General features: G+C 42.1%; 1 protein-coding gene across 2 annotated transcripts in view; it reads right to left on the bottom strand.

Annotated features, from left to right (window-relative positions):
- LOC139081749 (CD48 antigen-like) overlaps positions 1-12,925 on the bottom strand; it is a 91,496-nt gene that overhangs the window by 18,310 nt on the left and 60,261 nt on the right. The window contains exon 1 of one of the 2 annotated variants that reach the window (XM_070608542.1): positions 10,020-10,141. The exons of the other annotated variant lie outside the window; for it this stretch is intronic. Coding sequence (XP_070464643.1) covers positions 10,020-10,086 — 67 coding nt within the window. The 5' untranslated portion in view covers positions 10,087-10,141. Of the gene's footprint in view, positions 1-10,019; positions 10,142-12,925 lie in introns of those variants that run through there. 2 annotated transcript variants of the gene reach the window in all.

The following is a 12,925-nucleotide window of genomic DNA, read 5'->3' as shown; positions in this document are numbered from 1 at the left end:
GGTGACTCAGACCCTCTTGGAATTGTCAGAGGATCAATCCTCATGATGCACGACCCACTATCATTCACATTAATTAATTAAAGGCTCCTCCAGGCCTATTAGGAGTGGTCTTCCAGTGATCAAAGCCCCCACTGGAGTTTTAGAGCAATAGTGGGAGATCTTGAATCACGTAGAGAGTATTTGTGACCTTTCTTTAGGAAGTAACACTCACATTTCTGACCCACTACACTGTCCTTAGTTCAGTTATAGTAAAATTAAACTGAAAGAAAAATGGTAAATTGAGTTTCTAAAAGCCAACCAATTCCCGAATGGGCTGCCTCCTCTCAGAACTGCAGCTGGCTTCATGCTGAAACTTGCAAGTGCTTCTCGAAAAGGGGATTGCAGGAAATGGCTGGCAAGATAACCTGGGATAATTTAAAGCTACTGTGGGGCTCCTTTTTAAGAGCCAGGTAATAGAGAAATTTTTAAACAGCCGAGCTTGCCACCATCCAGCACAATTGCTGAAGATTAAACTTCCAGAAGCTGTAAATATTTATGAAGAAGAGCAAAATCTTACCAAACTTGTTTTGTATCCTGAGGGCTTGGCTTAATAATCGTCTGGTTGGGGTCCCAAAATACAGTCAGACAAAATGCGGTTGCACCACATTTTTTGGTCAGAGATGGTCGGACAGAAATGCGGGTTGCATTCCATTGGATGCTGAGGGTCCCCCCAAACAGCTGCCAGCCTCCGGGGAATTACAGTGGCCATCAGAAGGAATGTTCTGATTATCCAAGATCACTTAAGAAGTACACTTAAAAGCAAAGACTTTAAACTCCAAAATAACCTTATTGAAAGTTTTGTTGCAAAAAGCTAATAAAAATTAAGTTATAAAAGGTAACTAAAGGAAAATATATCAGGTCATGGCTTTACAGACACCCCTGTATCTACTCCCTGAGTTAATGAGACTCTGAGACACTTTCTGGGAAACCTCTATGTTAAAGATTACTGGAATGGTTCAATACCACCAGGTAGTTACTGGTTGTCCTGGCTGAAACCTGACAAGACACTTGAAAAGATTTGGCAACTTATGATCAGAAATTCAGCCAAACTGGAAGCTGATATTCAAAGCCTGATTGGGATTTTCTTTCTAGCTCTTCTTCCCTAAGTTAAAATCAAACTAAACACCCACAGGGAAGAAAGCAAATTAGGGCTGATGTAGTTGGACAGCTAGATCCACCTATAGTGTCATTTAGGTTACAACTCAATTTCTGAGTAATTAAGAGAAACTGTCCTTAAAAAACAAGTCCTTGCAAGACTAGGAATGCAGCTCTAGAGGCAGTTCAGGTTCCACTCATTTCCCTTATCTCAAAAGGCTTATCATCTCTCCAGTAACTACTAGCTAGTCCAACACCAATTCGTAAGATTGAAGAAAAAAAAAGTAAAAAAGGCAAGAAAAACGGCCATAAGAGCACTTTCTCCCAAAATCTAGAATCTTGAGTGTCTTCTCCACGAGTTGTAGTGGAAAAAGCTTAGAACTAAATTTGGATTCAATTATTCTTTCATAACTAGGGAGCCTTACATTACTGTACCTGATTCATGGCAGTAATCTTAAAAGAGTAGCTGTGGAGCTGTTGTGTGTGTGTATCCATATGTGTGTTATGTATGTGTGATGTTTTACCTCTGGATGGTGTAATCTCCAAAGAGCTCTATTTAATTGGCTTAAAGTAAGTGCTTTTATAAATGTAATGGAAAATAACCCAAACGTCTTTCAAGCTAACATGACATAAAATCACCTTCGGTAAATGAAAGCTTACTTAAGTTTGCTGGTTTGATTAAAATAAACACATTTCCAGAGTTCTCAACATGGAAACAAGTAAACTAAATAGATGTGAAAAAGATAAAAATCTTGGGTGAACTTTTTAACAATAATTCTTTATTATGCTGTATGTACTTAAAACAATTTCAAAACTTTTTGGAAACTTGAAAGCTTAGTGTTTTGCTAACTGAGTTAAATGATAAAATTTATTGAGTATCTAGATCATTCCAAAATGAGATAAAATATTAGACATTAATTATTAAATATAGTTTATTTACTTTTGTGTTAGTAGAGAGAAATCAAAAGATGCTTGGGTCTATTAGCAACCATGTTTTAATTTTATTTAAAAATTATACTATGAAGTAGCATGTGTCTAGAAATTATAAAAGTATTTATAAGTTTTCCAAGCCACAGAATGCTCATGTAAAATACACTTTATCATTGCTTACTTCTTAGTTTTCACTAAAAATTATGGTTTTTGAGGGTTAAAAATTCTAATTAATATATGTGATTAAGGCTACTAAAATTTAATAAGGAAAACACCTTTGTGTTCCAGGAAAGTAAGATGTATGTTTTCAGTAAAGAAGGTATAAAGCATGGAAGTATTTTCATTTGTTTTGTTAAGAAAGATAAATTTGTCCTAAAGTACAAGGAAGGAAAGAAGGCACGTGATAAATTCTGAATGTAAAAAGAAAGTTATGGAGGATTTGTGGATGAGGAACCCTGAGGGAAGAATTTTGTGCATTGTCAAGTTGGCCAAGATTAATATGAATTTAATTGAATGAGTAAGGTTTAACGTCAAAAGTAAGCTAGCACAAAAATTAGAATTCGGTTTTCTCTTTCTTAAAAGGGTACTTTTGCTGAACTTTTAGTCCACTCTTGGTTAAGAGATTATAAAAGGTTTTCTTTACTTTTGAGTGAGTCTCACTTTGGCTAAATGGATAACTAAAGCACTGTTTCACAGCGACCATTGTTTCGCAGCAACACAGTTCAGCAAACAATTGATGTTGTTTCACCAAGTGTTTTAACCTTTTGATATTTTGCACAAGCTCCCCCAATTTCATATCCTAATGAAGTCTTTCTCTTGACTTAAAAATTTCTCTGCTAGTTTTCAGAGGGCCCCTGGGCCCTCTCAAAGAAATGTGCCCTCTCTTCCTATAAAGAGGAAGATACTAAACTAATTAGGCTTGTTTGCTATGCTAAGTTGTATGAGAAGCATTGTCAAGTAAATGCTGATAAGCCTTCTTAGGTCACATTGTGCAGGTAAATATTATTCAACTCACTCTCTTAACCCCGCTACCTTGCTTCCAGCACCACAAGAGGAAAATGACCATGACAGCATTCGCTTATCTAATTTGGTTTACAGATAGGTCTTAAATAAATGATAAGCAAGGACATTATCCAGCTGGATATGCTGTCCAGCCTCGAGAATGCCCGCTACTTCCTATTCACTGTACTAAGCCAGTAAAAGACTTCCTTCCCCAGGTTCAAGAAATTGCCACGGAAGAACAGAAGCAAATGTGGCAATAAAAACAGGGAATTTTTGACACCACCACACAGATGTGGTTTGGGTTCAATAAAAAAACACCCAGAAACCATAGTGCCTACTGGAGCACAATTGCCACTGCTCCAGCATACAACCAATTAACTCACTGGGCATCTGAAAAGATGATTTCATGGGGAAAACAATTCTTGGAAACTTTCTCCCACAGTGGCTCATAAAGCCTAAAGTCGTTGGGCTATACGCCCAAAATATTATCTAGGGAAACTATTTCATGGGTCACAAGGCCACTTTCCCTTCCTCAGGGACCCTTTGAGGTATGGCAATTGGGCTTTGTTCAAATGCCATGATATCAATGATAAATATCTCTTGTAGTCATCTGTATGTTCTTACACTGGGTTGAGGCCTTTCCTTGCAGAAGTGATGACTGTAGGTAAATTATTATTGGAAAGAATAATTCCTGTTACAGGAAATCCTTCTGAGTTACACAGTGACCAGGGAACTCATTTCACCGGACAAGAAATTAAATCTATTGGTGACATTTGGCCAATGATACAACCCTAGAACTAATGGCACAATAAAAACTCAATTGGCAAAGCTTTTGGAAGCATTCAATCTCTCATGGCCAAAAGATCTTCGTCTAAGTGCTCCTCAACCTTAGATCTACACCCTTTGGTAAACTTCAGTTGTCCCCTTTGGAGATAATAACTGGACAGCATATGCAATTAGATGAAGGAATGTATGAACCAATTCTGCGTAAAGGAGATATCCTACATTACTGTTAAGGTCTCATTGAGACAGTTAATAGAAGTGAGAGGTTTGCAGCTGATTCTTTTCCCAGTGAGCTCCTGGGAGACAAAAGCCTTAAGGACCGTGGACTTCACCCTGGAGATTTTATTCATTGGAAAAGACACCAGAGAAAAGACTCTTGGCAGCCCTGTTGGAAAGGACCACACCAGGTACTTGTAATCTATTCATGTGCCGAGGAATCAAAAGGCATAGACTCATGGATTCTTATTTTTCATTAAAAAAGTCTTCCCCACCTGAGTGGGTTTCAGTTCCTATTTCTGTTACCCAGCTTTAACTGACCAATGAAAACATCTCCAAACCAGAATGAGAAGAAGATGGCATCTGTTGTAGACAGCTGTCCCAAGACTCCAGACCAGGCCTGTATTGCCAAGATTATATCTCCTCATTTAAACCTTTGTAATGCTTAAACCATACATGTATTTTGTAATTGTTCTATTTAAGGTTTCAGAATACTATCATACGTAAAGAAAGTGATTGATATGGAATAGACTCATTTTGAAGGCCAGGCCTTTATTGGGTGGCTCCTAATGGAACTCAGTGGTTATGTGAAACAAACCTCTGGCCTTGGCTACTGTCTAGATGGCTAAAACACTGCACCCTGAGCTTCCCTTGGATACAGGGAAGGAGTCACCCTGAGCTAACATCTGTTGCCAATCTTCTCTTTAAGGCCAGATGGGGTCATTCAGTGTCCCACTGATATGGCCACCTGGTAGCTATATTTATTCTTTCCTTGGGGCAAGAAGATGTCATATCACATATAGAAGGCCTGACTGAATTAACTCAACAAGATCTTAATGATAGTCAAGTAGAAATAGCCTTATTAAACACTAAAATGTCTTTAATGAGAAAGGCTGTCCTTCAAAATAGAATGGCCTTAGATGTCCTAACTACATCCCAAGGTGATACGTGTACAATCATTCACACTGAATACTGTGTTCTTATACCTGATGAAGCTTCCAATGTGTCATCTCTGCTAAAGCAGGGGAAAAAAAATAGGTGAATGCCTGAAGTAATTCTACACCCAGTCTTGATTTGTTTGGTTGGCCCCCTTCAGGTATTGGTTCCCTTTTTTGACCTGGATTACAGTTCCTATTTCTATTACTCCTTGGAATTCTTGTATTAGTCATAATATTCAAAGTACTTACCGTTTTCTTTGCTCAGTGTTGTAGGGTGGCATGCTGGCTAGAGTAATGATCGCTGAGTGACTTGAGATGGTCAATCAATCTTACAAGCCTGGACAAACTTCCTTTTTCGATAAAGACTATGCCAAATAACTTATTTTAAAACAAATCTTTTCAGATATTGAATTATCAACATTTTTCTTGTACCCATTCTATAATTGTAAACAATGTGAGCATGAGGAGTCACGTGAAGTATATGCACAACATTTGTGTGAAAATCTAAATTAATTGAAAAATTATACAACCCATGAAATGCTTCCTTTGTTAATAAATACCGCTATGCTTGTCCATTTCCCCCCAACATCAATAACTTGGCAACAAATGAGATCAAAGCCTAGCACTGAGGGACGTGATGCACCCAGGGCAGGCAGCAACCACCTAGCACTGAGGGACCATACTTTGATCATCAATGCTTTCTATTGAAAGACCATAGGTAAAAAGGGGGAAAACAATGAATAAATGAGAAGTGATAGTATATGAGGAAGCCATTTACTTTAAAACTAATTCAGCCTGACCTTGTTTTTCCAAAGGGCCTGATGTGGCCTGTTGAGCAGGCATTGTACATGTGCTTTAAGCATTTACTATGTTCCAAAGACAGGAATGATGCCCTTAAATATAGGTATGTAATTTGCCCCCATACCAGCATTTCTTTAAAAATAAGCATCTTTTCCTTGGAACTAAGGATTCATTTCTGTTCTGCTGTGTTCACCTTGTGACCACTGACCAGCTGACCACCATCCTGCTGTGCCAGCTAAGCACCTCGTGACAGTAGGAAAAGGGCTATTCCTGTCATATGTGATGTATGCTCTTTGTCCCAAGATGGTATATATCCACTCTGTACACTTCTTTGGTGCCCTTCCTTCCTTGGAGAAGGTAGGTCCTGGGTTATAGTCCTCAAACGTGGCTCATAATAAACTCATCCCAATTTTGATTTAAGATTGATTAGGGATTATTTGCATCAATAGACCTAAATCACTAAATAGAAGGCAAGGGGCCAGGGTTCAGGAAAAGATAGGAATGAGGGAATTTCCAAAGACCAATGATTTAATAAAGAGAGCTGCCAGAGCTTACACAGCAGCAAAGCTAGATCTGTGTATCTGTGTGGTCTCCAACTGCCTGACTCCTGTTTTCTTTCTCTCTCTCTTTCCCTCTTATATTTAAATAAATTTATTGTATTTAAACATATATTTAAATAAATTTATTAAGCTATTTCTGACAGGCTACAGAAAAGATTCTTTACTATGAACAGGGAGATGGAGTTCCAATTTAAAAGAAAACTGAGAGAAACCACTGGAGAGAAGTTGGTGCCACAGTCTTTGTGAGATCAAGGTTCCTGGTTTCCAGTTCTCTTCCCAGTGCACTTCTGGAACGATAAAAGATAGAGGAAGGACCAAATCCAATAATGACTGAACAACTGGCCAAGGGCAGTTTGATTACAGCCGTTTCCATCTCTCATATACCAACACATCCTGTGCCCTCCTTGAGGATGCGTGCAAATATACTTCCATAAAATTTTTTCCTTCTAAAATTTTAAGAAACTAAAATTAAATATGATGACATGATGCTATATCCATTGAATGTTTTAAAAATTATTCTTTTAAATAAAGGACAAAAGTTCACTAGCTCAGTCAACTTCAATTCTTAGTAAAAATGAGTTATTCATGAACCCAGTGCTGCCTGAATCAGCTTTAATCCAAAACGCATGTACAGGGAAGAAATTTGGTTATGTTAATGTTTAAGGGATAGAAAGGACATTGTTGCTAGAGCCACTGGGCCCCTCCCACTTCCCTGTCCTCCCCTGTCCTATGAGACCCCATGCAGCCTGGTAGTGGCTGCTCTCAATCTGCTTAGAATTTGGTAAGGCTGATGCAAGCTTGGATGGGGCAGTAACAGCTGAATTTTCTGCTCTGAGGGACTTACCGCCCTCAGTGGTTGTGTGGCAACCAATAGCACACAAAGAGAGGGCAGCTGGGGACAGAGGCAGCTTCCTCTGCACCCTGGTCCTGCCATGTATGCAGCTCTCTGAGAATGGTGACAAGTGCTACAATGGCAGAGCAGTGGAAGTACTCCCAGAGGAGCCAGCATAGACGTAACTACAGCTCAAGAAAGAAAAGACCCAGGAGGACTCCTTAAAGTGCTCACTGACCCCACAGACTCCATGACCCTAACCGGGAAATGATAGCATTCCTTGAGCAGAAAAAGGAAAGAGAATTCAGATGGGGGAAGGCACTAAGGGAGCAGCTGTTTCCCTATTGAGAAACATAAAAGGAATAATTTTCCTAGAGGCTGGGGTGGCGGGAACAGAAGTTGTGAGAGAAATTTCTGTCAAATAGCATAGGTTCCTCTCCCTGCTTAGTAAAAAATTCAGAGGTTTGGGTATGGGAGTTGGGGTGGGGGGGTTAGGAGAGGAGGGCAATGCAGCCTGAGTCCCCAGCTCTCTGCAGTCTGAGGCAGAACGTGGTCCTGGAGCTCTTAGATACCTGGGCTAAGATGTTGTAGTGCTGAGCTCTCAGGCAAGTTCATTGGCCTCTCTGAGCCTTGGTTTCCTCAAACTTAAGATGAGGGTGGTGTCATCTACTCAGTGGGGCTACATAGAAAGCCAGATTCCTGCCATGTGTCACAGTGCCTGGTCATTAGCAATGGGTCTTCCGTTGTCCTGTCCTCCCTGCCTCAGTATCCCTCCCAGCCCCACAGGAAACACATGGTGCTGTGAGGCTGCAATGAGAGAGTGTATGGAACACTCCAGGTGTAGATCTTGCCTATGGTATATGCTCAGCACATGTTTATTCCTGTCCCTTCTGACCAAATCCTTTCCATCTTCTCAGTCACCTGCCCAACCTGGCTTACCTGGAGCTGTCATTGTCACCACCTTAATGTTGTAACTGGCCCATATGTCATTTACCCTCTCACTGGGTTCCAACATTTTCACTATTATAAATAGACCAAAATGAATGTCTTTGTTCATAAGCTTCTTCTGCATGAAGGTTTTTCCCAGAAGTGGAGTTACCAAGGAAAAGGTAGAAATATTTTATTTATTTATTTGTGTATTTATGTGTTTACTTATTTATTGTGAGGAAGATTGGTCCTGAGCTAACATCTGTTCCAATCTTCCTCTATTTATGTAGGATGCCACCACAGCGTGGCTTGTCAAGTGGTGGTAGGTCTGCACCCAGGATCCACTGGGCCTCCAGGCCACCAGTGGAGCAGACGAACTGAACCACTACGCCACTGGGCTGGCTCCCAGGTATAAATATTATAAATGCTTAAATGTTTCTGACACATCAAATGTACTATCAAGAAGCTTTTACTCATTTAAAAAGCTGCCTACAACATATGAGAGTGCCTGTTGTAGTGTCCCATTGTCAAACGGAGTATTCACATTAAAAAAAAAACCTGTGCTGATGTGACAGGCAAAATACAATACCTAGTTTTCTTCATTTGCATTTGTTTGATTACCTGTGATGATGACTGTCTTTCAGGCTTATTTATCTTGCCTATTTTTTCCTTATGTTTCGTCCCTCACATCCTCTGCTCATCATCAACAATCGTGGTAACATTTCTCCTATTGATGGGTAAGGGGGAATGGACTGTTTCAAAGACTCCTAAAATGTTCACCACAGTGCAGGAGGTGGAGGGCAGTGGGGAGCGTAGGGACGTGTGCGACCTCTGTGTTACCACAACTGCCTCACGTCCCAGAGGGAAACCTTTCCTGTTTTCAACTTTTGGATCGCGATATCATTGTCGATTATGAAACAAGGAGACATCACATTTTTTACAGTGGCCATGGGCAAGTTTTTATCCAGCAAGAAATGTGTGATGCTGTATACATGAGGAATCTGTGTCCCTGTTCAGACACCGGTCGGAAAGTGCACGATTTCACCTACTCTCCCAAGAACACCTTGAGTGAGGCATTATTGTATCCATTTTCCAGGTGAGGAATTGAAGCTCAGAAAGATAAAGCCACTCTGCCAGGGTATTTACAATTTGTCCAAAATTTTATGGTCAATATGTGGCAAAAGCAGAATTTCGACCCAGCGGGTATGACTGCTGAATTCAGCCCCTCGTTCCACCACAAGGAAGTTCTGGGGACAAGGGCAGGGGACCAGGCCACCAAGTCCGAGCCTGGTTCCCACGAGGCAGCTCCTGCAGCATAACCCCCACCCCCACGGAGAGCTCAGAAACAACCGGTAACCACACAGAAAGGTCACCAGCAGAGCGAGAGAGGAAGACCCCACTCCCCCCACATGGGAAGCCCCACATCCCCACCTCTGCAGGTGGTGCCACAGCTCAGCTGTCCCTAATGATGGCCAGTGGCAGCTTTTCTGACCCCTCACTCCCCACACATGCCCTCCTCAGCCTGGGAGGAGAAGAAGGAAGCAGGCTGGGCGCTGGGGAGCGGACGGAGACAAGGACCTGAGACTGTGGATTTGTTCCCACCAAACAGGGAGGTGGAAAATGAGACACTGGTCTGAGGATCTCAGCGGCAGCAGCCCAATGGAGCAGGACAAATAACTGCCCTTTGAGGTAGAGGTTTGATGGAGGTTTTCCTGTCCTGAGGAAGTTGCAGGCATCCCAGAAAAGCCCCAGCCCCCTTTTCCTCCCCCTCAACCCTCAAAGAAGCTGGAGGAGTCAGAGTTTTAATACCATGCAAGCCCCAGCTCCCGCTCCCACCTGACTCCTCAGCCTCCTCCACACCTGCCTGGAGCCCCCGCCACCTGCTCTGCTGCTCACCGAGAAGGAGGCTCATTTGCAGCATCAGGGTCTGGCAGGAGAACCAGCTCGGGCACAAGGAGTCCATGACTGCTTGTTGATGAGGTTAGACCAGTGGCCCCTCCTCTCCCCACCCCCGGCCCCCTCCCATCCTCACTCTCCTCTTGAATCCTCTCAGCTCACACTCACCTTGCCTGGTGAGTCAAGGGACATAAAAATTTGTAAAAGGAATGGTTTTTTTTTTTTTTTCTGAGAACAATCCATGTTGATTATATAAAATTTAGAAAACAGAGAAAATTGTCCAGAAGAATAAAAATCACTTGTTATCACACCTCACAAAGCTAACTACCACACACGTTCTTTTCCCCCAGCTTTACAGCGATATTACTGATATATACCATATGTATGTTAAGATGTACAACATGGTGATTTGATAAACGTATGCCCTGAAAAATGATTACCACAATGAGGATAGTAATGCTTCCATCTCCTCACATAATTACCAGCTTTTTGCACGTGTGATGATAACATTTCTGATCTACTCTCTTAACTTTCAAGTGTATAATATCAGCTCAGGGCCAATCTTCCTCACCAAAAAAAATTAGTTTGGTTATATATAACAGAAATACCTCCAATGCTAGTGGCTTATAGATAATACTAGTTTAAGTTTTGCTCAAACAAAACAAATTGAACCCAAAATGCTGTACATGCATCCAATGGAATATTATTCACTCATTGAAAGGAATGACGTTCTGATACACACTACAACATGGATAAACCTTGACACATTATGTAAGTGAAACAAATGAGACACCAACGACCGTATAGGACGCGATTCCACTCATATGGAAGTCCAGAATAGATTAGCGGATGTTCAGGGCTGCGAGAGGGTGGGGAAGAAGGGAGAAGGCAGTGACAGCTGAGGGACGCAAAGTTTCTTTCTGAGGTGGAGAAAGTGTCCTAACATTGACTCTTGATGGCTGCACATCTCTGTGAATACACTAAAGCCATTGATTTGGACACTTGAAGTGGGTGAACTGCATGGTGTACTCAGCAAAGCTGTTTTTACAAATACGATTGTGTTAGAAGTACAGGACAAGACCAAGTGCTTTGGGGCCAGACTGACCTGGGTTCGAATCCTTTCTGTAATTTGTCAGCCTTGGATCTTGGACAAGTCATTCTACTACTCTGAGGCACTTGCTCAGCTGTGAAGTGGGTGTAATGAACCTATCTGCCCAGAGAGCTGTTGGAGGATTAATGAGATCATTCATATCAAGTGTTAGTCTCTGTGCCTTGTACATAGTAAGCACTCAATGAATGTCAACTGCCTGAAATATGCCCAGAGCACCTGCTCAGGGGAAAACACATAGACCACATGACGTGCCTGAGGCCCACAAGGCCTATTCAGACACCTGCAAATAAATGTGGTAGAAAAGCAGATTTTGGCCTTTGAAGACAGCTATGGGAAATGTGTCAAAATTATGTTAAGGACTAAAATATAGTGACATTCAGGCAGAGAAATTAGTGGTAGATATTTTTCCCAGGTGGGGGTCTGGGGGCTGCTCTGTTGCTCACATTTTGATAAATGCGTCCCCCTAGATATGCAAATCCTACAGAGAACGGGGACCGTGACTTGCCTGCCTTCCTCCACACATTCCCTAGGCTGAAGGCCCAGAGGAAAGAAAGGGTGAACACAGCAGTGGAATGGTTATAGGAATGCAATGGGCAGAGGCCAGCTCTCGCTGCAGGTCTTCATGAGAATCAGAGGCAGATCTAAGTGACAGATGGGTTCAGCCCCAGGAGAGCCCGCTCTGGGAGGGAGAAGTTCTTCCATCACCCACATGGGGAGGTTCAAGCAGTAATAGATGCCACCATCATTTGCTGGGTCCCATGAGCTCTGAAAGCCAGGGGGGAAGACAGCATTCTCCTTGATAAAGCTTGTATCCCACATGATGATGGTGGTAGGAACAGTGCTGCATGTTCTAAACGAATCCCTCAAGAGGGATCTCTGACTCAGGATTAGTCTGGTTTTACACTGATTGCTGTTTCAGATGGTGAGGCCAATGGGGAGTGTGCATGTGCTGAAAACTGCAGCCAGAGACTGCAACCCTAGGGGCAAACATTCATTGAGTCATCCCGTATTTTTGACTCTTGCACATGTGAAGTAATTGCATTTCTTGTTTTGTGATCCATTTATTCCCGTCCTATGGCCACGTATATCTAGTTTCTTCTGTGTTTCCATTTGCTTAGGTTTCACGGCATTTCTTTCTGGTGAGTGGAGAATCCCCTGTGTATGTTGGCAAGTATGTTATGACGCACATTTACAGTTTTCTTTCATCGTAAAGAGTTTCAGTGGTTCATATCTTGAAATATAGAAATCAGTTGACTGAAGGGAATAGTGGGTATTTATACTCAGGTGTTTCCTCTCCCCAAGGACAGTTTTATTTTTTGAAGGAAATTAGGAAAATGTACTGCCAGGAGGGGGCGCCCCTGGAATTCCGGTCTAGTAGTGAAGCCAACACATTCACAATGGAGGAAGTATCTCTATACAAGTGGATTCTTGATAACATGGAGTATTTGTTGAGCAGTTGTGACCGCACTGGGCTCACGCACAGGGCCCCGTTTACTAAATCCAGAGACTCCTGAGGTAGGAACGTGTCCCCCACTGTTGTGGTAGCTCGTAGGCTTGGATAGTTCAGCAACTTGGCCAGGGCCACTCAGGTAATAAGTTAAAAAGATGAGATTCAGACCTAATTGTGTCTAGTCCTAAAGCCCCACATTTCCATGACAGCCGACTGTGGCACTGGCACATCTCGGGAGAGTCTAACCTGAAGGGCACTAGTCAGCACAGAAGCCATGCTGGTCAGTGTGTGTCCCCAGGATAGGGGTCATGAGCAGTCTTCCCACCACAGAGGTGTTTCAGTTGA

Source organism: Equus przewalskii, unplaced genomic scaffold (genome assembly GCF_037783145.1).
Source record: "Equus przewalskii isolate Varuska unplaced genomic scaffold, EquPr2 ChrUn-9, whole genome shotgun sequence".
NCBI classification, from domain to species: Eukaryota; Metazoa; Chordata; class Mammalia; order Perissodactyla; family Equidae; genus Equus; species Equus przewalskii.
This window is presented reverse-complemented; position numbering and strand designations above follow the sequence as displayed.